The sequence below is a fragment of the Canis aureus genome, chromosome 12 (assembly GCF_053574225.1).
Source record: "Canis aureus isolate CA01 chromosome 12, VMU_Caureus_v.1.0, whole genome shotgun sequence".
In the NCBI taxonomy this organism is placed as follows: Eukaryota; Metazoa; Chordata; class Mammalia; order Carnivora; family Canidae; genus Canis; species Canis aureus.
In genome coordinates this window covers 25,679,819-25,705,056 of record NC_135622.1, presented here as the reverse complement: position 1 = coordinate 25,705,056, position 25,238 = coordinate 25,679,819, and the positions used below count along the sequence as shown (strand labels likewise).

At 45.0% G+C, this 25,238-nt stretch overlaps 1 protein-coding gene across 1 annotated transcript in view; it reads left to right on the top strand.

The window, feature by feature from the left end:
* POLR1A (RNA polymerase I subunit A) overlaps positions 1–25,238 on the top strand; it is a 70,666-nt gene that overhangs the window by 34,568 nt on the left and 10,860 nt on the right. Inside the window, exons 15-27 of the mRNA XM_077843153.1 lie at positions 8,263–8,412; positions 9,573–9,756; positions 12,171–12,253; positions 12,370–12,528; positions 14,161–14,259; positions 15,146–15,298; positions 16,648–16,730; positions 17,885–18,050; positions 18,944–19,165; positions 20,023–20,237; positions 22,526–22,693; positions 23,629–23,764; positions 24,235–24,392. Coding sequence (XP_077699279.1) covers positions 8,263–8,412; positions 9,573–9,756; positions 12,171–12,253; positions 12,370–12,528; positions 14,161–14,259; positions 15,146–15,298; positions 16,648–16,730; positions 17,885–18,050; positions 18,944–19,165; positions 20,023–20,237; positions 22,526–22,693; positions 23,629–23,764; positions 24,235–24,392 — 1,976 coding nt within the window. The remainder of the gene's footprint in view (positions 1–8,262; positions 8,413–9,572; positions 9,757–12,170; positions 12,254–12,369; positions 12,529–14,160; positions 14,260–15,145; positions 15,299–16,647; positions 16,731–17,884; positions 18,051–18,943; positions 19,166–20,022; positions 20,238–22,525; positions 22,694–23,628; positions 23,765–24,234; positions 24,393–25,238) is intronic.

Below are 25,238 nucleotides of genomic sequence, written 5' to 3'. Positions count from 1 at the left end.
ATTGGTGATTTGTGTCTTTTTTTTTTTAATTTCTATACTCAAACTCATGACCCTGAGATCAAGAGTCTCATGCTTTACTGACTAAGCCAACCAGGCTCCTTGATTTGTGTCTTTTTTGTGTGTGTCTTGATCAGTTTGCTTAGAGATTTATTAGTTTTGCTGTCCATCAGGTTCATTGACTTTCTCTATTTTTCTTGTTTTCTATCATTGATTTCACTTTGATCTTAATTTTTCTCATTTTCTGTTTACTTTGGATTTGATTTGCTCTTCTTTGTCTTGTCATTTAAGGTTGAAGCTGGAATCATTGATATGAGACCGTTTTTTCCCCTTTTTTCAATGTAGGCATTTCATAAATTTTCTCCCTAAATTCTGCTTAAGTAACATCATATAAGTTACTATGTTGTATTTTCATTTTCATTCGTTTCAAACTCTTTCTAATTTTCCTTTTGATTTCTTTTTGACCCATGAGTTCATTAAAAGTTCATTATTTAATTTCTATATATTTAGAGATTTTCCAGATATCTTTCTTGAGGATTTCTAACCGAATTCCATTGAGAGAATATACATTGAGTGACTAGACTCCTTTTAAATTTATTGACATTTGTTTATGAGATTATTTTACAGTGATGTATGTTGGTAAATATTGTGTATGCTCGTAAATATATAATCAGATGTTTTTAAATGGGATGCTCTAAAAATGTCAGGTTTAGTTAATAAATGGTTCAAGTCTACTCTATCTTTGTTTGATCATCGTCCTTCATTGCCTGGTGTTCATTGTCTTAAAAACCATTGTTTCATGTTCATGTCTGCTCTTATTTTTTGTGAAAGAATCATCCAGTCATTATTGCTCTATCCTAGCCAGAAATGGAAGTCAATTTAACAAAATAGATGGGGATTTTGCCATTTAGGATTAAAATCTAGAAGTGGTTTAGTTCAAGGAGTGATGAGTATTATCTATAAAAGCCAGACAGTAAATATTTTAGGCTTTGCAGGTCATATAGTCTCTGTTGCAACTACTCAGCTTTGCCATTGTAACATGAAAGCAGCCATGCTTAGACAACACATAATGAGCATGACTGTGATCTGATTAACTTTATTTATAAAAGCAGGTAGTAAGCCAGGTTAGGCCTATAGGCTACATTTTGCTGACCCCTGATTTAGTTGGCTGTATGTATTTGTCTGCTTTATTATTTCTATTTCTGTTAGTTTTATTATTCTATTTAGATGTCTTTATTTTGTAAGCCATCTGAAGTTATCTTAGAAGTGAATGATTATGTTTTAAGTAATTAAGTGTCCACAATTTATTAGAATTTTGTTTAAATGTAAACAGTATGCTCAAAATAGAACTAAGTAGTGGACAAAGAACATATATCTAGAGCCATAAATATCTTGATTCCTTTCAGTCTGGGAATCCAGCCAAAGGAAACCATATGAAATGTAGAAAAAGCTACTTAAAAAAAACAGTCTGTTACACCATGGTTTATAGTGGTGGAAAATTAGAAAAACCTAGATACTTAACATTGGCACTAAGTAAATTGTGGAACATCCATTTGTGAAGATGCTGTGTAGCTGTTTAAAATAGTGATTTTTAAAAGACCATGTAGTGAGAGGTCTGGGAAATGTTCTGACCTAATGTTGAAAGCAGAAATAGACTACAGCATTTTATGTGTGATCACAGTGGTAGTGATGTTAAGCGTCTCTGTGAGAAAAAGTATGGCATGAAAAAGATCAGAATGATAGAATAACTTGGTTTCTGTTAGAAAGAATTTCTTTTTCATTTTGTAATGTTTCTGGGTTAAGACTACTACTATTAATTAAAACTAGAAAATAGGCCCAGATTTTACTTGTGTCACAGTCATTTTTCAGTATTTCTTATGAGATTACCACAGGCTGTTATTTCTTTGCAAGCAGGTGTAAAAGAGAAGAGGGACTGTCCTGCACAAGAATCTGTTAGTGGCTCAGTCTGGATTCTGCAGAGAAAAGCCACATTTAGAATCAGGAGATAAGGAGCTTAGCTTGGGCAGTTTATTTATACTGCCCTGGAAAATGAAGTCTTAGGCTCCTTCTCCAGGGCATTTCATGCAGCCTCTTGAGTGCTTTTCTTTCCCTTTAAGAATCTGAGGTCTCAGCATTTGTTCAAAGAGCATATAAAGAAAAAGGATTTTCCTGTCATTGCACGTCTCAAGTGTACAGCTCAATGAATGTTCACAAAGTGAGTACACTTTTGTGTCACCCAGATCAGAAAGTAGAATCTTACCAGCACTCTCAGAAGACCCCTCCCCAAAGGTAGCCCCTAACCTGACTTCTAACACTGTCTCTTTTTTTGAACTTCATATAAATGGACTCCTTTGGTAAATCATATCTCTGTGTAAGTTACTCGTGGTATCACATTATAGCAGGAGTTCATTCGTTTTCATTGCTGTGTAGTATTCCATTATGTAACCATACCGTCATATATTTATCCTTTTTCTCTTGAATGACGTGGCTTGTCTTCATTTGGCTTTTACAAATGGGGCTACGATCATCATTCTTATATATATCTTGTTGAAAATTTTTGTGGATTTTGGTGGCTAGATGCCAAGGAATCAAATTGCTGAATCATAAGGTCTATGTTTAACATTAATAGCTTTATTAATAGACATTTTTCCAAAGTGCTTATAGCACTTTACAGTTCTACCAGTAGGGCTTAAAAATCTAGTTACTTCTTGGGATGCCTGAGTGGCTCAGCAATTGAGTATCTGTCTTTGGCTCAGGGCATGCCCTGAGCCCGGAGTCCAAGGATCAAGTCCCACATAGGGCTCCCCGCAGGGAGCCTGCTTCTCTCCCTCTGCCTGTGTCTCTGCGTCTCTCTTTCTGTGTCTCTCATGGATAAATGAATAAATAATCTTTAAAAAAAAGAAAAGAAATCTAGTTACTTTTTATGCTCAGTGGAACTTGATATTATTGTACCATGTGTTTGTTTCTATTAGTTTAATTTTAGCTATTCAGATGGATGTGTAGTAGCACCTTATTATGGTTTTAATTTGCATTTTCTTAATAACAAGTGAGGTTGAGTACCTCTTCATATGCTTATTGGCCCTTAGAACATCATTTGTGAAGGGCTTGTTCAAGTCTTTTGCTTGTTTTCTATTCCACACCATTTTCTTATGAATAGGTAAGAGGTTTTTTTTTACATATTTTCTTGTGTTGGTCCATTGCCAAATTTTTGCCTTTTTACCTAGTGCTGTTTTCTTTCTTTCTTTTTTTTTTTTTAAGATTTAATTTAATATTCAGGAGAGACACAGAGAGAGAGGCAGAGACACAGGCAGAGGGAGAAGCAGGCTCCATGCAGGGAGCCTGATGTGGGACTTGATCCCAGGTCTCCAGGATCATGCCCTGGGCCAAAGGCAGGCACTAAACCGCTGAGCCACCCAGGGATCCCCCTAGTGCTGTTTTCTAGTGATCAGAGCTATTTTATTAATGTAATTCACCAAATTTGCCTTTCATAGCTAGTCCAATATAAGTATGCCTGTCTTGAGGGCACAAAGTTTATTCCCCTGTGTTATTGTCTAGTAGCTTTACCGTTTTACTTTCACACTTAGGTCTACTTGTCTGCCTGGAATGGATATTTGTGGGTGTGTATGACATGAGGTAGAGGATTCCTTTTTGTCCCATATGGCCCCAGGTGCCCCAGGGATATACATTTCAAAACTTTTTTTTTTTTTTTTCAAAACTTTTCTTTTTAAGGAATCCTTTTAACTTTTTAAAACATGTTTGGGGTGTCTGGGTGGCTCAGTCACTTAAGCATCTGCTTTTGGCTCAGGTCATGATCCTGGTGTCCTGGGATAGAATCCTGCCTCTGGCTCCCTGCTCAGCAGAGTCTGCTTCTTCCTCTGCCGGTGCCCCTGCTCCTGATCAGGCTCTCTCTCTCTCACATAAATAAAATATTTTTTAAAAAATAAAAGATTTTTAAAGTTCAGTACAGTCTTAGTATTAAAAAAATTCATTTATAATTTTTATAAATACTGCTACCCTTCACAGTCTAAGAGAACATTGCAGATGGTCTTTTCTCCCTAGCATAATAAGTTTATGACCAGAAAGTAAATTAAACACTTCTAGAATGTTATTTCAGGAAGAAGCTTAAAATCATCTTGTCTGACTCCCATGTTTTTCTTATTGATGTAATTCATATTTAACATTAAATTTATCATCTTTTTAAAGGGTATAAATCAGTGATTTTTCTTATGTCTGCTGTGTTGTACAACAATCACCACTAGCTAATTCCAGAACATTTCCATCATCACTGAACGAAACCTTGTACCTATTATCATTGGTCCCAATTCCTTCCTCCCTCATTCCCTGACAGTCCCTTTCTGTCTCTGTGAATTTATCTATTTTGGACATTTCTTGTAAGCGATATCATACAAAATGTAGCCTTTTGTGACTGACTTAGTATAATACTTTCAAAATACATTCATGTTGTAGCATGAATAGTACTTCATTCTTTTTTATGGCTAGGTGATATGCCAGCATATGGAAATACATCATTTTGTTTGTTAGTTAATAAATGGACAATTTAGGTTGTTCCCCTCTTTATTATTATAAATAAAGCTGCAGTGTATATTCATGTACCAGTTTTTGTGTGGATATGTACTTCAGTTCTCTTGGCAATATAGCTAAGAGTAGACTTGCTGGGTCATATCTTAATGCTATTTTTTAACGTTTTGAGGAACTACCAAACTGTTTTCCAAAACAGCTGTTACCATTTTACATTTGTACCAGCATGAGCATTCTAATTACTTCACATCCATACCAATGCTTGCTTCTTGCTTACTTGCTTGTTATCTTACTGGGTATGAAGTGGTATCTCATTGTGGTTTTGATTTGCATTTACCTAATGACTAATGATATTGAGCATCTTTTCATGTGCTTACTGGCCATTAATCATACCTTCTTTGGAGAAGTGTTATTCAGGCCTTTGTCCGTACGGTTTAACTGGACTGCTCGTCTTCTTATTGTTGAGTTCTAGGAGTTCTCTATATATCTTAGCTATTAGATCTGTATTACATATTTATTTTTGCAGATATTTTCTCCCATTCTGTGGGTTGTCTTTTCACTTTCTTGCGTCCTTTGACACTAAAATTTTTATTTTGAAAAATTTATCTTTTTCTTTTGTTGCTTTTGCTTTTGGTGTCATATCTAAGAAACTGTTGCCTAATCCAAGATCACACAGATTTATAGCTATTTTGCCACCTAAGAGTTGACAGGGTTGTAACCATTACATTTAGATCTTTGATTCACTTTGAGTCCATTTTTGTATATGGTATGAAGTGGGAGTTCATCTTCATCTTTTTGCACATGGATATTCAGTTGGCACCATTTATTGAACATTCTTAGCACTCTTGTCAAAATCAATGAACTATATATGTAAGGGTTTATTTAAGGACTCTTCCATTGATCAGTATGTCTAATATATCTATCATTATGCCATTATTGTGTCCTAATAACTGTAACTTTGTTGTTTTAAAGTCTGGAAGTATGAGTCTAATAGCTTTGTTCTTCTTTTTGAAGATTGTTTTGGCTTAGTCAGAGTCTTGCATTTCCTTGTGAATTTTAGAATCAGCTTATTCATTTATATAGAATTGACAGTTGGAATTTCGATAGGGATTGCATTGAACCTGTAGATCGATTTGGGGACTGCTGCCATCTTAACAATATTAAGTCTTCTGATCCATGATATCTTTCTATTTATTTAGATTTTCTTTAATTTCTTTCAACATTGTGTTAGACTTTAAGCATTATGACTTTTACACTTATTTGATTATATTTATTCCTGAATATTTTATTTTTGATGCTTTTATAAATGGAATTATTTTGTTAATTTCATTTTCAAATTGTCATTGTTAATGTATAGATTTAGTCAATTTTTTCTATTGACCTTGTATTGTTCAGCTTTGCTTAAAGTCATTTACTAGCTCTTAATAATTTTTTTGTGGATTCTAGGGTTTTACATATAAATGATCATGTCATCTACAAATAGAGGTAGTTTTACTTCTCTCCAGTCTGGATGCCTTTTATTTCTTTTCTTGCCCAATTGCCCTGGTCAATACTTCTAGTACATTGTTGAATAGAAATGGGAAGAGCACGCATCTTTTGTTTTTTTCCTGATCTTAGGCAAAAAGTGTCTATGTCTAGTCTTAGACCATTGAGTGTGTGTGTGTGTGTATGTAAGATTTATTTATTTTGAGAGAGAGAGGGAGGGAGCATGCATGGGATGGGGGAGGGGAAGATGCAGAGGGAGAGAGAATCTCAAGCAGACTCCCCACTGAACATGGAGTCTGACACAGGGTTTGATCCCACAACCGTGAGATCATGAGCCAAAATCAAGAGTCAGCTGCTTAACCAACTGAGCCACCCAGGCACCCCAACCATTGAGTGTATCAGCTGTGAGTTTTTCATAGGTGCCTCCCCTTTATGAGGTTGATGCCATTCCCTTCTATTGCTCTTCTGCTGAGTGTTTTTTCATGAAAGGGTATTGTTGGAGTTTTTCAAATGCTTTTCTTTTTCTGCCCTTTTGATTTTATAGATGAGCTGGTAGGTCATATTTCCTTGTCCTCAGAAGGTTGGATCTGTGTGCTATAACCTTGCACACGGACTTCCTCTTCTGACTCTGCCCAGCCAGGCAGTCCACACTGTGGTGGTTTAGTTGAGGTGTAGCTTGTGATCAGCACTGTAGGGAAACCTCACGCTCCTGCCTTTACTTCCTTACCCTTGCCTGGCAGTGCTAGTAGCCTTCTGGAGAGAGTGAGTCATGACCCTTTGGGTCATCTTTTGTTGAGATAGAGTGTTGTCTGCTTTCTTTAAAGATGCTACTGCCAGTTGTCCTCCTGCTTCTGGTATGCATGCATGAAAGACAACTGCCTTTGTAAGTGTTCTGACCCCATTGTGTGCATATAAAGATACTACTTCTTGGGGCCTGGTACAGGTGTACAAAGAGCTGTTTATTAATGCCTGCTGATGGCTCCCAGCCCCTCCTTAATGGTCATGCCTGTGGACTGGCCCATTTGCACCTTGCCTGCTACATCTTTGGGAATGCATGCTTTTGCCCCCTCTAGAGTCATGGTTCTACACAGGACAGTCCCCTTTGGGAATGAAGGTTCTACCAAAAACAGACTGATTCATACATGACTCTTCCCAGCACCAGGCCCATTGTAAGCACTCAATATAGCATTGCTGAACGAACAAGTGGATTTTATCTATTCTACAAATGAGTAGTGCTAAGCTGAAGAGCAGTCATTTTGCCCCACAGTATATTACCAGTCAGTCAGTGGCAGACCAGACACTGGAACAGCCTCTCATCCCTGAAGTTTCTCAGTGAGGTTTCTCAGGCCTCCTCTGTGAAGCTCTTCAGTGGAAGAACCCTCAATTGTTAGTCTTTGTAGCCTTTCCTTCCTTGGTGCTCCCCGGAAAGTCAAAGCTATTCTGTGGGGTGATGTTACTGACTGTATATAATAATTGACTTTTACTTTGATGCAGCCTGAAAATGAGAGAAGAATGTTCTTCAACCTTTGCCTTGGTCCTGGAACTGACATCGTGTTAGGGCTGACCTCTGATAGGAGTGCAGCACCACAACCCCTACCACTGGGGTGGTTCACCCACTGTCATGGCTTTCACTTTTTTAACACATACTCAAATCTTTCATTACTATGCCCCCACAGCAGTTTATTTTTTTCTTCTCCTTCATTTGGTCTATTCAGGGACTTAATTTTTCAGGTCTAGAAGACTGTTCACCCTAAGAACTATTTTAGGAGGGGCACCTGGATGGCTCAGTCAGTTAAGCATCTGCCTTCAGCTCAGGTCATGATCCCAGAGTCTTGGGATCGAGCCCCGTGTCAGGCTCCCTGCTCCTCAGGGAGCCTACTTCTCCATCTCCCTCTCCCTCTGCTCCTCCCCCACCCTTGTGAGTGCTGTGTGTGTGTGCACGCATGCGCACACAAGTGTGTACTCTCAAAAAAAGCAGGGGGAGGGTATTTTAGGAAATAATCCCAGTAAAGTTCTTAATGGTATATGTTTGTTTCTGTTCCTAAGCCCTCTCCTAAGCCATGTAAGTGGAAAACAGATCAGCTTATCCTACAAAGGTGGAAATGCCTGTTTTTCTTGCTTCATCTACAGATCATCAGAATGGAGTGGTCTGGCTTTTCAGGATGGACAGGGACAGGAGATCCTAAAAGGGAATTTCTCAACTTTTCTCCCCACAATCAGCATTATCTTTTTTTTTTCCAGGTTGTGTCAACACTGCTTATAAACATAATCCCAGAGGACCACATCCCACTGAGCTTATCTGGAAAAGCGAAGATCAGTGGCAAAGCCTGGGTGCAGGAGTCTCCTCGGCCCGTCCCCGGCTTTAACCCTGACTCTATGTGCGAGTCCCAGGTGTGGTTGCCTAGATGTGCAGGTCGGAGTCATTTCATCCCAGGTTTAGACACATCGATTTAAAACAGACAGAGAAAGGGAGGCAGATACATAGAATCAGGTGTTGTGGTTCATAAGACAGGGAGGTGTGCCCAAGTTGGTGTCACTTTTCATTTTAGAAAGACTCAGAGTTGATTGGTAGCATTGACCCTCAGTGTAAATCTCACAACCCATAGGGGAGCAGGAGGCCTCTGGATTCAATTCTGCAAAACTTGGAAATCCGGAACGTACTGTTATCCCTTGAGACCCCTGCATGGCTCGAAATCATGGAGCTGCTGTGAGGTTCTAGGCCTTGGGGATTAGGCCTAGGGTAGTCAAACCTGGGCACAGCACCCTTGCAAGTGAGCAAGGCAGTGGCCCCACACTAAAGATTTCCAAGGCCTTAAGTCCCCAGCTCACAAGTGCTTTGTCACAGCATCTAGCAACATTCCATTTAGAACTGAAGCTGATGCTTTTCTTTCTCTTTATAGATTATATGCTTAATGTGTGCTACATTATGCGGCTAGCAGTCCTTGCTTTAATTAGCTTCTGATGCTTTAACCCAACTTTAGAAAATACGAACGCCTTAAAAGATGTTAGAAAGGTTATGTTGTTCTTGCTTCTAGGGTCAAGGGAGGGAGCGTGTAGGCCAAGGTTGTGGTTACAGAGTTTATACTCTAGATGTTCTCATTTCTAGTCATAAGGTCCTTGTAAAGGGTACTTGACCTCAAGTTGGTAGGAGGGGGTTGTGTAGGAGGACACGTAAACACACCGAAATGTCTCTGTGTGTGTGTGTGTGGTATAGTCCCTAGAAAAAAATAATTTAAAAATATTGGTCTCTATGTCCTCATCTCCTTTATTTAGGAAAAAAATATATTCCATTTATACCCTACATCTTTCTTTTTTGTTGTTTTATGCGTTATAAGTTTTTACTAAATTCTAGTTAGTATAGTGTAATATTAGTTTCCAGAGTAGAATTTAGTGATTCATCACTCCCTGCAACTTTCCATCAAGGACTTGAGGCAGGTTACAGTGAAGGAACCTACACAGTAAGGTTAATAAAACACAGAGAAAGGAGGGGGTAGCTCACACACACTGGAGGTGTCCCCTCCATTCAGCATTGGTGACTGTCCTCTCCACAGGTGATCATCAGAGAAGGGGAACTACTCTGTGGTGTGCTGGACAAAGCGCACTATGGGAGCTCTGCCTATGGCCTGGTCCACTGCTGCTATGAGATCTATGGCGGGGAGACCAGCGGCAAGGTTCTTACCTGCCTGGCACGCCTCTTCACCGCCTACCTACAACTCTATAGAGGTTTCACCTTGGGTGAGTGCTGGGCAAGTGGCCCTGGGGCCCCCTTTCTCCTAGCCAGCACACTCATTGGGATGTCTCCCTCACTCTACTAGCAGCTTCCTGGGGAATGGCCAGACTTCTTGTATACCTCTTTCCTCTCTTGGCTGCCAGCAACACATCACAGACCTGGTCCTTCTCCATGTTCTCCACCCCTCCCCCACAGCCAGCATTTCTTCACGCATTTTGGTCCCCAACCCCTTCCCCACCACAGCCTCTATGGTTTTCTGTCCCTGAGCCTGATTTTTCACACTCAAGCCTACCTCCATCCTCTCCTATAAGTGTGCTTCCGAAATTCCTTGAGCGGTCTGTGCTCCACAAAGGGCCTTCCCTATCATCAGAACTGGCCATACCTCCCCCATGTCAGAAACACCATGTTGGAGCAGACCTGTTGGGGTGACCTAATGTAGGAAGAGGAACTACCTTGTTTCCTCCCTGGAAATGAACACACACCATTTTAGCAAGGTGGCCTTGATAGAGATTACAAGTGTACTGTTACTTCCTGAGCCCTTCTGCAGTGTTCCTATGAGGAGCAAGTGACATGCTTCATGTTGAACATGAGCCACTGTGTGTGTTGGAATTGTCTAGTTCATGGTACCCTTAGTACCTTGAACCTTAGTGGTGGAAGTAAGACTCTGCTTTGCAGGCTTGCTTGTGCGCAGACATGGTCAGAATCTCATCATTGGGATTCTAGCTGAAGGCCTGCCTCAGCTTGAGCTTGTTCACTTGCCTGCAGTGGGGCCTATGTAGTTATAGGATAGATATCAATTGTGGAAAAGTAAAAATAAATACAAACATGATAGTAATTGAAAGTCACCCAGTATTCAATCATCAGAAATGATGACTAATACTGATTTGATGTATGTCTTTCTAGACTTGCCAGTATAAATGCATTCAGAAAACAGTGAGATCCTACACTACACAGTTTGGTAATCTTTTCATTCCCATTATGGAATGTATTTATAAATCTCCTAAAATAAGCCTACAGCCTCAGGTCTAGGGCCACAGTTTATTCCAGTTGTGTAGTTGTACCACAGTTTATTTAACCAGTTGCTATAATTAAACATTTAGGCAGTTTCCTGGTCTACACTTTATTGCCAGGAAGAGGGCCCTGGAACAAACATTTTTAAAAATGAAAAGTAAGGACGCCTGGGTGGCTCAGTCTGTTAAGTGTCTGTTTTCGGCCCAGGTCATGATCCCAGGGTCCTAGGATCGAGTCCCACATTGGGCTCCTTGCTCAGTGAGGAGCCTGCTTCTCCCTCTGCCTGCCACTCCCTGTGTGTGTTCTCTGTCTCTGACAAATAAATAAAATATTAAAAGAAAGAAAAGAAGAGGAAGATGCCACACCCTGATCACAGTGGAGGACCACACCCAACAAACCGAGCCATGCCTACAGCTCTCCTTGCACATGCCCCTGAGTGCAAAGGCCTTCTAGAAACCACAAGACTGAGAAAGGGAGCTGGGCCAAGCTGGGCACAACTCTGGGGGAAGGGCGGGTTAGAGAAGTCACCTCTGCTCCAGCCTTTACAGCCAGGAGTCAGTGGAGGGACAGCAAGGTGGCCTGGAGCCAACCCCTTAGAAGGACGTACTTTCGTGATCACGGCTTCCTCACAGAGGGACTCTTTCTTTCCCTTCCTGCTCATACATGTTCTTTAGAGCCTTTTAAGCTTCAAAGATGTGGCACTGGGAATTCCAGATATTTTAGCTCAGCTTCTGCACAGTGCAGCCATTGATTTTTTTTTTTTTTTCCTCTTATTCGGATCTTGGCTGAGGGTTTTCTGAGTCCAATAGCACTCACACATAAAGACGGGAAATAGTTGATTGAAGGATGAAGTAGAAAGATGTCCTGCCCAAGGTGAGGAATTCCTCAAACTTCTGGAGCCAGAGGACAGGTTTAACTGCAGTGACAGGCTCAAGTGTGTGCCTGCATACACATACAACTATGTAGGGTAGGCCTTGTGATGTGTGATTTCTGGGAATCAAAACCAGGATGTTCTTTCCCTCTCTGTCCTCCTTCTCAGTTTTTCATCTGAAACCTCATCTTCATCCCTAGCCCATTCATCCAGTGCTTGTTTATTGAGTGGAGGCAGTATAGCTAGTGGCTAAAAGCACAGGTGTGTAACTTGGTCCTGGGTGTACTTTTTACCTATATAACATCTGGCAGGTAGATCAAGTTTGAGCCTTAGTTTGACCATGTGTAAAATGGGGATTAGAATGCTTGCCCTGTGGGAAGCATTTAAGAGATGGTGACAAGCTCTCCATATTGATGTTTGTATCCTCATTGCTGTTCTGGTGCTTCCTGTGTTTGTGGCACTGGGCGCCATGCCCTGACCTCTCACAGTGAGAGGTCAGGCCCAGTCCCACACAAGCTTGTCTGTCTTACCTCATAGGTGTGGAAGACATTCTGGTTAAGCGGAAGGCGGATATGAAGAGACACCTGGTCATTGAAGAGTCCACCCACTGTGGGCCGCGGGTGAGGAGGGTCTGGGAGGCTACAGCCTGCTGCAGAGGGTCAGGTCTCCCATGGGATGAAACTCACACCCTCCTTCCTTGGCTGCTGCCTCCAACATGTTCCTTATCCCATCGTAGGCTGTCAGGGCTGCGTTAAACCTGCCAGAAGCCGCATCATGTGATGAGGTCCGAGGGAAATGGCAGGATGCCCATTTGGGCAAAGACCAGAGGGATTTTAACATGATTGATCTGAAGTTCAAGGAGGAAGTGAACCATTACAGCAATGAGATTAACAAGGTTAGTCCAGCAATGTGTGCACTTATCACCACCATTTTAAATGCTGGTTTTTTAAAAAATTACATTTTGCTTCTCAATTGGGGCCCTGTGGAACCATTTGGCTGTTTAACAGCTAACTAGGTGAGATGTGAGGTAGGATGTGTGGAATTCATCATTTGGAAGAGCCAAGAGCTTCATTCTCTTACCCAATTACTGCTGAAAGGGAATGCTTTGCACTTTTTTTTTTTTTTTTTTTTAATGTATATGTGTTGGGGTGACTGCATCAAAGGGGAGTGAAGAATCCCCCAAGGCCACTGTGGGATGGAGAGCAATATGGAGGACCAAAAACACTGCTGCTTGCTATACAACAGAGCCAGGGGTGAAGGTGGGGGCTCTAATCCTCACTCTGCTGTGTACTTGCTGTGTGACTTTGGGCAAGTGATAGAACCAGTCTATGCCTTGGTTTCCTCACCTAGAGGTAGGGATATAAGGAGCACCTACCTCACAGAGTTGCTGAGAGGATTAAGGAGCTAATCTACAGCACCCTCTTGGCATGGTGGAAGCACTCTGAAAGTTCCCCAAAGTCCCTGTCTGCTTTTCTGCTAGTTCTTGTACAACTCAGAAAAGAGGGAAGTCCCCGGACAGGACAGCATTATAGACTGGGCTCTCCACCTTCTTGTCCTAGAGCTGGGGCTTCCAGTCCTACAGCTTGAAGGAGCCAGCCTGGCCCTTACCCTGCCTCCTGGGCCTTGAGTCCCAGCCTGAGAAGGAGAGGAGGAGCCAAAGTGAGTGCTCAACAAAAGTCAGTGTTTGCTGGATGTCTTCTTAAATGGATCTCGGCATCCCTTAGACTGCCAAGAATGCAGACCTCTTATTGGTACAAGTGTTGTCCTTGAGAGGTTTTCTTCAGAGGAGCCTTCCAGGTACCTCTCGGAGAACCAGGAGGCTCAGTTTCCAGGTTTGAATGAGAATGCTGGGGCATTGTTTCAGAAGCATCTCGGGATTGCTTTTTGTCCCTCCAGCTCCTCTTTTCCATCCGCATCCCCCTCCACCTCTCCTGTGTTGGTCATGGATTCTGCAGCCCTAAGCAGAGGCTTAAATAAACTGGGAGCCCCTCCTGGCATCTCAGGTTCCACGTAGAGGGCTTTGCTCCTGTCTGCTGGCTCTGGAGCCAAGGCCAGGCTCCCACATGGTGCTAGGGCAGCATATTGGTAAATGTGAATGTGACAGTGGACATTGGTCCTCACTGTTAGGTGTGCAGGAACCAAGGCTGTCTGCTGGGCAGATTCATAAGGGTATCACCTCAGATTTTCTTTTTAACCAGCTCTTTTTTAGAATCACAATCTGGATATGCAGGCCCCTCTGGATCTCCCTTTCTGTTCTCATTTGCCAGTGATAAGAGCCTCAGGCTTCTTGGCAGAGGGTGTCAGAAGAGTGCGGGCCATCATTTGTTAGACTTCTCTCTAAGAGTTCTAGCAAAAAGATCCTAGCCAAATGAGACCTCTTACTTTGAGTGGGATATGGCACTCATCTCTGGATAAATAGTCTAAGTTCATTGCTTCCGTATCCTGGGTTTACCTTGTGATTTGGGATTACCTTGGGATTTCAAAAGAGAGTGAAGTCACTGACTTGATGTGTTTATTTAATCTGCAGGCATGCATGCCATTTGGCCTGCACAGACAGTTCCCAGACAACAACTTGCAGATGATGGTGCAGTCTGGAGCCAAAGGTTCAACTGTGAACACCATGCAGGTGTGAGCAAAGGCGGGCCGGCTGGTTTGCCAGAAGGGTGGGGTGATGGCAGGAGGCAATTTGCAGATTTTTTTCAGTTTTAAAAGGATCATGTTCCATATAAAATGTAACAAGCACTAAAAAACAGAAAGCATATGGAAATCAGTATAGGAGGTAACCACTGCTAACACATTAATATTATAAACAAACACAGGCATAAGTGCATGTGTGTGTATAATCAGGCTTAGCTGAGATCCTGTCATGGCCTGCTTTTTTTCATTTATCATTATAAGCATTGTCTTAGAGGACCTCTGATTGAAGGCCTATTACCTCTTTGGGTGGCTGCAGTGCTCTTGCAGGATGTTCACAAATGTTAACATTTCTTCTTAAAGTCCTGAGGACCTTGGCAAGTGCAGAGCACTATAGAGTGGGCTTCTGAGGCCAAAGGCCATCAGGAAGCCCTCTTGACTGAAGTGAAATCCAGACATACTGCTCTCCCCTCACCTGCATGAATAGTAAGAGGTGCTTTTATTCTCTTTTGGCCTTAGAATTTAAGGATCACAATAAATTACTTCTTCTCTTCAGGTAATTGCAGGCCTCAATTTCTCCATTAGGGCCTTTTGGTCCCTTCCAGGTATAATGTGATGATTCTGAAACATGGCTTCTTTTACCAACATAGCCCATTTACAAGTGACCCCAAATGTATGAAATTTTGATAAGTCAGCAAAAGGAAAACACAGCTCTTTCCTTGAAACACAAGCTCCTCTAATTTATTTGAAAATCTAGGTTGGCCTTTTAAAACCAGTTTTCATACAACTTTTCTTCCATAGCAGGCTTTCCCTCTGCTAGGACAAAGCTTTAACACATGTGTGGATCTTGAGTTTCCTTTGGGTTTCTTTTCCTCCAGATTTCATGCCTGCTAGGCCAAATTGAATTGGAAGGTCGGAGACCCCCCCTGATGGCGTCTGGCAAATCACTGCCCTGCTTTGAGCCTTATGAGTTCACCCCAAGGGCTGGTGGTTTCGTCACTGGCAGATTCCTCACTGGCATCAAGCCTCCTGTATGTATTTGGTTTTTGCTCTTGGCTCTTCTCATTGCTAGGCTCAGTGGTAGGAGGCCCATGACCTGTACCAACAACTTTGAACTTTGAGCAAGGACAATCAAGTACTAAATACTGAGCTCTTTATTGCTTACTCACTAGACCCTGTGGCCCATGAGGACCCTGTTGTGTTCACAAGAGCTTTTACAGGGCCTGGCACATAGTGACCTCAGCATTTGCTGAGAAGTGAAAAGATAAATAAGACCAATCCCAGCTCCACCTTTTCTTGCCCTATGCCCTCTCTAAACCATTTCTCACCTACTTTGAAGGCAGCTAGAGAAGAGGATGCCCCTCCCCCGGGGTACCCTCCATTGACAAAAGGAACATCACAGAGATTGATTTCATGAATCCCCACTAAAAGCACCTCCCATGGCTCCTTCACAGTGGGAGACTTGAGTAGCTGTAGCAAAGGTCTAGTTCTTCCTTGGTCAACCACAGACTTCTCCCCTAAGAAAAAGGCTTTCTCTTCATATTTGTCAGAAATGGCTTTGTGAATGTTAGTACCTTTTGTTCCTTGGTTAGTGCATCTCTGCAAGATCAGACAACTAAGACCAGGTTGTGATCAGGATCGACCCTTTGTTTCAAGGCCACTGACTGCTCCAAGGGGTCTTGAGACCCACATGGATGGGCTCTCCAGTGATCCCCCATGGCCTCTGGCAAAGGATGGAGGAGAGATGTTAGAGACCAGAACTTTTTAAACTCTGATTATGACCCCCTAGGAATCATGAAATCACTGTAATAGATAGGGACTGGCATTTCTTTTAGTAATAGAACAGAGTGATGAAAAAAGCATCTGAGTAAGGGATGGGATAGTTTCATAAAGTTCTTCTGTGAGTTTTTTGTCTTCTGTGCATGTGTGTGTGTCTATACATTTGCTGACTACTGTTGCAAGTGTGTTTCTTAGTATATATGAATTAAAATGTTTAGAAAACAATGTGTGCCTCTGGTGACACTGTTGGGGGCAGAATTCAGGGATGTGGGCTGAATGGAAGAGTAATGAGGCCCCAGCACTGTTTCCATTTGGAAAGTGGGATGTAGGGCATGGGGTAAAATGTTGCGGGTGGAACGCATGAGTGCTGGTAGGGTGCTCCTGGCTCTTGTACACAGGATCCACTTGCCCCTCTGGTCTCAGGCAAGGAAAGTCAAAGGTAACCCTGGGGGAGGATGAAGTCACTGGGCCATTGGGCCTGTCAGAGCCAAGGACCTTAGGAGATCAGACATGGCTGCTGGCAGGGTTAGCCTGTGCCACCCTTCAGGAAGCACCCTGTCCTCACTGCCGCCTCTGGGTCTCGGCCCCATCTCTCCCACAGGAGTTCTTCTTTCACTGCATGGCAGGGCGAGAGGGTCTAGTGGACACTGCTGTGAAGACCAGCCGCTCCGGCTATCTCCAAAGGTAAAAAGCACCTTCTCTGTCACCTCTGTCCTCTTTTATGCTGTCATTGACAGTTCACTTACAGTCCCTTTGGATGAAAAAACTTTTAAAAAACTGCCATGAGTGGCCTGAAACAGAAAATAGCAGATATTCTTCCCCTTCTAACAGATTGATAGAGCATGAGCTCAGAAGTTTCTGTGGAGAGCCCCTGTGTTCTGCAAACGTACCACTCCCCTCCCACCCCTGCCTCCCTGGGGTGGAGTTATGAATCCAGGGAAAGGCCTTGAGCAGTGAGGAGCTCATCTGCCTTGGGAAGGCTCAGCATCTGGGACAGTGCAGAGAGGATGCCAGGCCCAGACCTGCTGGTTTTCTGTCCTTGCTGAGAGGAAAGGGAAGAAGTAGCCCCTCTAACTGGCCTGTTTGGGCAAGGGGGAGGGGAATGAAGCTTAAACCTGAACAAGGCCTGACACCCAGAGTGGCCGGTAGGACAGGATCCCAGTGCCCCGGCCTCCCCTCCCTTGGAATGCAGCATCGAGAAGCTCTGCCTTGGGGGGTTTGGGTCATGCATGGATCTCTTTTTTTTTTTTTTTTTTTAAGATTTTATTTATTTGTTCATGAGAGACAGAGAGAGGCAGAGACATAGGCAAAAGGAGAAGCATGCTCCATGCAGGGAGCCCGATGCAGGACTCGATCCCGGGACTCCAGGATCATGCCCTCAGCCAAAGGCAGGTGCTCAACTGCTGAGCCACCCAGGCATCCTGCGGGTCGTGGTTCTTCATGAGCCCAGAGAACGTGTGCTGATAGAAGTGGTGGTAGGAAATGGAGAAGATGACAAAAAGAAATACCCATGCCTTTCAGGCCTGCTTTTAAGTCCCGTTCTCTGGGAACTTGGATAACGTCTGCCCAGGGAGGCAGAGCTCTTTGAGGCAGCCAGCCAAAAGGCAGGAAGCAGCAGTCCCAGCTCCTGGGGCTGGACATGAGAGCAAGGGCCAAGCAGTGGCAACTAGGCTTTCGTTCACATGTCTGCAGCTTCCTCCTCCCAAAGAAGCACCAGGAAGTGCAGCTGCTGGCCCCAAGCTGCTGTAGCTTGGAGCCTGGGGCTTTGGAGCTTTGCTTGGCTGCCTGCAGAACAGCAGTCCCCCTTTCCACTATCCACTGCCCTGGTCTCTGTACAGATGTATCATCAAGCACTTGGAGGGGCTGGTCGTCCAGTATGATTTGACAGTCCGCGACAGCGATGGCAGCGTGGTACAGTTTCTGTACGGGGAGGACGGCCTGGACATCCCGAAGACGCAGTTCCTGCAGCCCAAGCAGTTCCCCTTCCTCGCCAGCAACTATAAGGTAGTACGCCTAGCCCTGGTGCCTGGGGGGGAGTGGGGCCCGGAGCTGCGCCATGGGCCTCGCACCCTGAGCTTTGCCATGCAGGAAGAGAGCTGTTGAAAAGCCAAGTGGGAAAGGTTAGAAAGCACCATCCAGTGCTTTGACACACTTGACATTTCCACAACCGGTATGGGGACTTTGATTGCACAAGACATCAGAAAGGCCCATGTGCCTCCAGAACAACAGCTGCCATCTGGGTCATTTGTCACATGCCGGGCCCTAAGCTAAGGTGCATCATGGACACTACTTCTGTCCTCACCACAACCTTGAGGAAGTGGGTGTTCTTCTGTCCATCTTACAGCTGAGGGGAGCAGTAGCGTATCATGAATAGCTGGTGTATGGCAGAGCTTGTGTCTACACCCAGGCCTATCTGAAACAGACTGGTGGTGTTCATACCACCATACCTTACTGCCTCAGAAATGCCTGTCACCATTGACTGAGCAGTCAGCACGTTTTGCACTCCGATACCAAAGCCATCATGATCTGCCCATGGCCACATAGCAGATGGCAGAGTTGAAGATTGCACTCCAGTGCTGACTCCTTTGCATCCTTGCACCTGTCCCAGAGCTTTGACGTCACTTCCTCTCCTCCTCTCTCCCTAGAAGCCCCACTGGGTTCTGCAGGGGTGCTGAATGTGCTGGTCTCCCCTGTTATCCCTACAGCTCCTGAAACCCCTAGCTCCCAAATCCAGGATACACAGCGAGGGCCCTGGTCAGCAGTGTGTGCCCAGCCCCTCTGAGAGGCGTTATGAGGGGCCCATACTGACCATCTTGGTCCTGGGAGGTTGTGTGACATGGCTTTTGTGTCATGCCCTCATCTCTTGGGTCTTGTGTGTGTGTGGTTTGTTTGTTTAGGTGATAATGAAATCGAAGTATCTTCATGAAGTTTTATCCAGAGCAGATCCCCAAAAAGCTCTCCGTCACTTCAGAGCCATCAAAAAATGGCAAAGCAAGCATTCCAATGCCCTGCAGAGAAAAGGTGCCTTCTTGAATTATTCACAGAAAATTCAGGCAGCTGTGAAAGCCTTGAATCTTGAGGATGGGAACCAGAATGGCCGCAGCCTTGGGACGCACCAGGTGACTTGAGGGGTGGCTGTGTCCCCAGTGCCTGGAGCATAGAAGTCTCAGTCAGGGTTGGGAGGAAACACGTTAGTTTCCTAACAGTGGGTGTGATTGTATAATCTGGCTTTATTCACTGTTAGGAAACAAATGGAAACAGATTCCTCAAATGAAAATTTAAGGAGCGGACTACTTTACAAGGGTGTGGGCAGGGTTTGGGGAAACTGAATAGGGATGGTAACTTGTCCTTACAACGGCAGGTGGACAGGAACAGGGAGAGCAGCCACCAGAAGTGGAGAGACTGGCTGTGGGCAGTAGGGAGGCTTCTTAGAGAGGGTGGTGGATAAATGCCCAGATTCACTCTCTCCCATCTCCCCCTCTGCTGCTGAGCCCTCCCATTCAGGAAACACAGCTGGCAGCAAGGAGGCGCAGGGGAAGCACTTTGAAGCAGTTAGTGTGGGATAGCTTTAGGCATCAAGTATGTGAAAGCCTGGATGAGGGGCAGGCAGGTCCTGGTTGGCCTAGGGAGGTCCTGGCTTTGCCTTTTATGCTAGCATTATTAATGACAGCTCCCCATTCAACTCTAAAAGAATTCCAGTGTGGATAGTAACTTTTGTGGTCACCCCACCTATGTTAGAATGTGCCAGAATGAGGAGCTTAGAGAGTCGTGGTCAGGAAGTACTTGCTGCAATGGATTCTGTTCACCCCGTCCTGAAGGTTGAGGTGGATTTCTTGTTGTGGTCTGGTTCGTTCTCCTTCCGTACTCTGATTTGGAGCCAGTGCCTGTGGTCTTCCATATCCTGCTGGATGTCCCCAGGAAGACAAGCCCCTTCCTGGTTTCCTCCCATGTGGCTGAGGCCTGTACTTCCTTTCAGATCTTGAAGATGTGGGGTGAGTTAGATGAGCAGAGTCGAAGGAAATACCAGAAGAAGGCAGCTCCCTGTCCTGACCCCAGTCTGGCTGTCTGGCGCCCAGACATCTATTTTGCATCGGTGTCAGAAACATTTGAAAAAAAGGTGGATGACTACAGTCTCGAGTGGGCAGCTCAAGCAGAGAAGAGTTACAAGAAATCAGAGCTTTCTCTTGACAGGTAATGACACTGACTTGTTACAGGACATGCACAGAGGGAGGATCTGCCTCTCGGGCCCTTCCTCACCCACTCCAGAAGGGAGGGCAGCCTCCTGGGTTTGAGCCTCCAGCAGGAGGGAGGGAAGTAAAACAAAAGACACCTTGCAGGCCCAGAGGGCTCTAGGACAGGCAAGAACAGGAGTGAACTCCCTGCCTAGGCCAAGACGGAAAACAATGCTCTGCTGGATGGGAACTGCAGAAATGACCTCTCTCAAGTTTGGCGTGACAGCCATGGCTAAGTGAGAAGTAGGGAATCTGCTCACTATTCAGTAGCTTCTAGCTCTGACCCAGGGCAAATCATTCATGGCCCTGTAATACCATGGCTCAGCCACTCAGGAAGGGTTGAATCTAACTTCCCTGGTGTTCTCCGAGCTTTGGATTCTGAAATCTTAGGAATGAAGGACCACGTGTAGTCCTCAGCTTGGACCTGTGACTTGCTCATCAATAAATAGGGAAATCCTGTAATCTGGGTAGATGGGAAGCCAGGCATGTACCAGCACCGAGCCACATTGGATTAAAACATCAAAAGTGTCTCCAAGGAATGGCTATTGTGGGGTTTGTATTGGAGCAGTCCCCTAGTCATGGGATCCTTTGCACTCAGCTCACTGAGCCTGGCCTACAGAGCTGGAAGACCTCAAAAGTATGGACTATTTTTTTTTTTTTTTGAGGGGTGGAACAGCTCACTCTTTATTAATGGAAGGCTCTGGGTCACTTAGAGCTGGTGTACTTGGTGACAGCCTTGGTGCCCTCAGATACGGCGTGCTTGGCCAGCTACCCAGGCGGCAGCAGACATACCGCTGTCTGGACCTCCCGGGATGTCATTGTGGTTCAGCCTGAGTACTGGGCCAGCCGGGCAGCCTTGCCAGCCAGCCATTCAGACACCTCGTTCACAAACGAGTTCATGATGCTCATGGCCTTGGAAGAGATACCGATGTCAGGGTGCACCTGCTTTAGCACCTTGTAATGAAACATTGAGTAGGTTTCCTTGCGCCGGCTAGGCTTTTTGGACTTATCGCCAGAACTATGGCCCCTTCGGCCCCTTCACCTGCCTCCCTGCAGCTCAGGACACTGGCTGTTTACCTTCAGAAGGATGGGCAGTGGCACTGCAGGAGGAGTGGGAGAGTTTAGCTCTGGGGAGTGTCACTTGGGTTTGCAGGGCCAAGCTGGGAGGCAGTGCTGCCTCAGTGGCTCTCCCAGGGGACTTGTTAACAAGCAACAAGCTCAGGGTGAAACTCCAAAGTTCTGGAGGTACTCCTCTGTCAGGAATACTGACAGGTACACAGACCTCAGCGGTTTGAAGTAACTGGGAGAGATGACACAGCAGGTTAGAGAAAAGTCTGACTTTTTTTTTTTTTTCCTGAGATTTAATTAATTTATTTAGAGAGAGAGAGTGCACATGAGCAGGGGAAGAGGCAGAGAGAGGGAGAGAGTCTCAAGCCGACTCCCCTCTGAGCACAGAACCCGATGCAGGGCATGATCTCATGACCCTGAGATCCATGACCTGAGCTGAAATCAAGAGTCAAGATGCTCAGCCAACTAAGCCTCCCAGGCGCCCCAGAGAAAAGTCTGACTTTTAAAAAGCACTTGCTTAGAAATGTAGCATTACCACTTTCTCTAGTACGTGCATTTTGTCTATGTCGGTTGAGCCCCTTCCTTGTTCCATGACTGTTGCGTTAATGCAGTATTCCTGTGGCTGTTTTAAAAGAGCTAGCTTTCATAGGAAGAATGGTGAATAAATCACATAACTGTAGAGCATGCACGCTACCCAAGTAACCCGCAGCCATTTGCACCAATTAAGAAAACAAATACTCCCCTTCCTCTCCAGCCCTATCCCCATAATTGCTTTGGTGAACCTCTTCCTAGTTTATACAGTGGAGGTGGGGAAAAAGGAATTAACAAAGGAAAACATGAATAGCAGGCTCAGAATTTCTCACTGCTTAGGGCACTCATGGTGACTTGTGCAGAGTAGACACGTAACATCCTCTGGACAAGTGTGAACAGTCTGAGCACGGACATCTAGAGGTTTAGCCACCTAGCTGGGATCTATACTGTGTAATTTAGGTCATCCTAGGGTCAGTAATGGGATTTTAAGGATTAGAAGAAGGACCATTTACCTAGAAATAACAAGCCCAGAAAGAAGGTGAGCTGATAGTGCCATGCACCCTGGTTTTGGGTGACATTGACAGCTCCTAACAGATAGACAGGTGGTGTCTGCACTCCTAACCCCTGCCACCCTCTGCCCCATTTCAGGTTGAGGACTCTACTGCAGCTGAAGTGGCAGCGCTCGCTATGTGACCCGGGTGAGGCTGTGGGCCTGCTGGCTGCCCAGAGCATTGGAGAGCCCTCCACACAGATGACCCTGAACACCTTCCACTTTGCTGGCAGAGGCGAGATGAATGTCACCTTGGGCATTCCAAGGTGTGGGGCTGCAGGGGTGCATAGGGTGGGGTCTGTCCTAAGCCCACTCCTGGGGAGAAGTCATTTAATTGAGAGTGAGACAGAGAAATAGGAGGGAAGGAAGTGGGCATCTCATCAAAAATGGAGATTAGGGTTGGACTTTCTGGAACCCAACTGGTTTCTGTGGCTCAATCAGTGCCTAGGCCTCTTAGAATCTATTTATCTCTTTGCCAATTCCTCTGTCAGTTACCTGGGATGTTTATGAAGTTGCACTCCTGGGGTCAGAACTCAGGAACAGATATGGTTAACAAGCCCCATGCACCCTGGTTACCTAACTCCAGGGGCACCATTCACCTAGAATTTGACCCACAGTGGCCCTTCAGGTAAGTGTGTGCATCTACAGGATGATGGCCACTGGGCAAAAAGAAAGAGTGGAGACCCACCTGCATTCAGTACCTGGCCCTGCCACTTTCTGGCAGAGAGACTTGAATTCCTCAGCTTCCCTAACCTCAGGATCCTCGACCTGTGGAAGGGAGGAGGCCAGGGCCACCATGCACTTGGGCTCTGTGAGCTGACAGAGCTCACAGGCAAGGCTAGGAGCATGATGGTGCCTGCACCCACTAGGAGCACTGCAGATGCTTTACCCATCCCCACATCTCTCATGTATTCCATAAGCTCTTAGTAAGCATCCAGTGTATGCAAGGCTGAGGTGATAGGAAACAAGAATACTAGTCTGTCCTTGAGGAAAGAGCCCATGCTCCCCTGGAGAAAACTGACATGAGCGTCACTTCCTGTCATGCAGTGGGCCAGAGCTGGGACTTACTGATTCAGCGTATTTCCTTGCAAGATCCCAAGGCTTCTCAGATCCTAGAAGAGCTCTGACATCTTGATAAGAAAGACCTCACACAAATAGGGAATCTGGGTATCTCTTATGATGTGCCCTTGTTCTGTGACAGGTTGAGGGAGATTCTCATGGTGGCCAGTGCCAATATCAAGACACCCATGATGAGCGTGCCCGTGTTCAACACCAAGAAAGCACTGAAGAGAGTGAAAAGTCTGAAGAAGCAACTCACCAGAGTATGCTTAGGAGAGGTAATTGTCTGTTGGGCCTGGCTGCGCCCTGGGTGGAGGCATTTTCCTGCATCTCCCATCTGTGAAGAACAGAATTTGCTGACTGTTCAGACTCTGGGTTCAGACTCCCACAGATGAGGGAAAAGCTTCCTCTGCCAGGTGCTAAGCAGGGATGAACCAGTAAGCTTTAAAAGTAATCATCAGTTCTGCATCATTATCGAGTGCCTTAAAAATGCTTCCTGCAGTAGCTTACTGGTGCTGCTGGAGTCCGCTGCCTGCAGCCTTGCCATCCTCTGGAGGTGACCTACTAGCTGTGGGTCCCTGTCCCCTAAGGATTCACACTGGCAGAACTCAGTGGGGTTTCTTTGGGGTTTTGGCCTGTGGCCTCTGCTCCTACCCCCTTAAACCCTTGGATTTCCCAAAACCCACTTGGCATGTGCAGTCCTCTGGAACTCAGGCAAGTTGGGTTCTCTCTTTCCACCTGGTTCAAGGTGTTGGAGAAAATTGACGTCCAAGAGTCCTTCTGTATTGGAGAAAAACAGGACAAGTTTCAGGTGTACCAGTTGCGGTTTCAGTTCCTGCCACATGCGTATTACCAGCAGGAGAAGTGCCTGAGACCTGAGGACATCCTGCACTTCATGGAAACAAGGTGAGGACTTGGGTACATTTATTGTTTAGTTTTGTCATGGGCCTTGAGTGTCCAGGCCGCAGGCCTCCTAGAGATTCAGTGCATTTGTCTAAATGGGTCCTTCAAGGGAAAGATCTGGGAAAACAGCAGGCCCTCTAGCCTAATTTGGACACCTCATTCCTAATCTGGCTTGTGGGTGTGACTACATTAACCATACACCATTCTCAAACTTTGCTTCTCTCTGGCTGAGGAATCTTGTCTTCTCGGTTGTGGAGGCTCTAAGATGCGGAAGTATGTGTGCCGGAAGGAGGATGGAGCTCTGTCACAGTGGTGCTACTATGAGGGCAGGCCAGCACGCGGTGATTTTTGACAAGATGTTCCAGGCTGCATTATGTGGTTACTGATACATTTATATTCTGTTTGAGTCCAATGGCATGCTGCTTTTAAACCCCTGTTCTGTAGCTGGGGTTTCCTGCAGCTTCTTACAGAGAAATTCTGGTTCCTTTCTGGGAGGGAGAATAAACATCCTTCTCTCTGAAGTGTAAATTACTGCTGGGCATTTAAAAAGTACAGGCCGGGATCCCTGGGTGGCTCAGTGGTTTCGCACCTGCCTTTGGCCCAGGGTGCGATCCTGGAGTCCCAGGATCGAGTTCCGCGTCAGGCTCCTGGCATGGAGCCTGCTTCTCCCTCTGCCTGTGTCTCTGCCTCTCTCTCTCTCTCTATGTCTATCATAAATAAATAAAAATAAATCTTTAAAAATAAATAAATAAATAAAAAGTACAGGCCACGTGCTGAGTACACAGGAGTAGGGTGGTGGGCATACCAGTGCCTGGGGTATGCCAAGAAGAGCTAGTGAAACACTTCTGA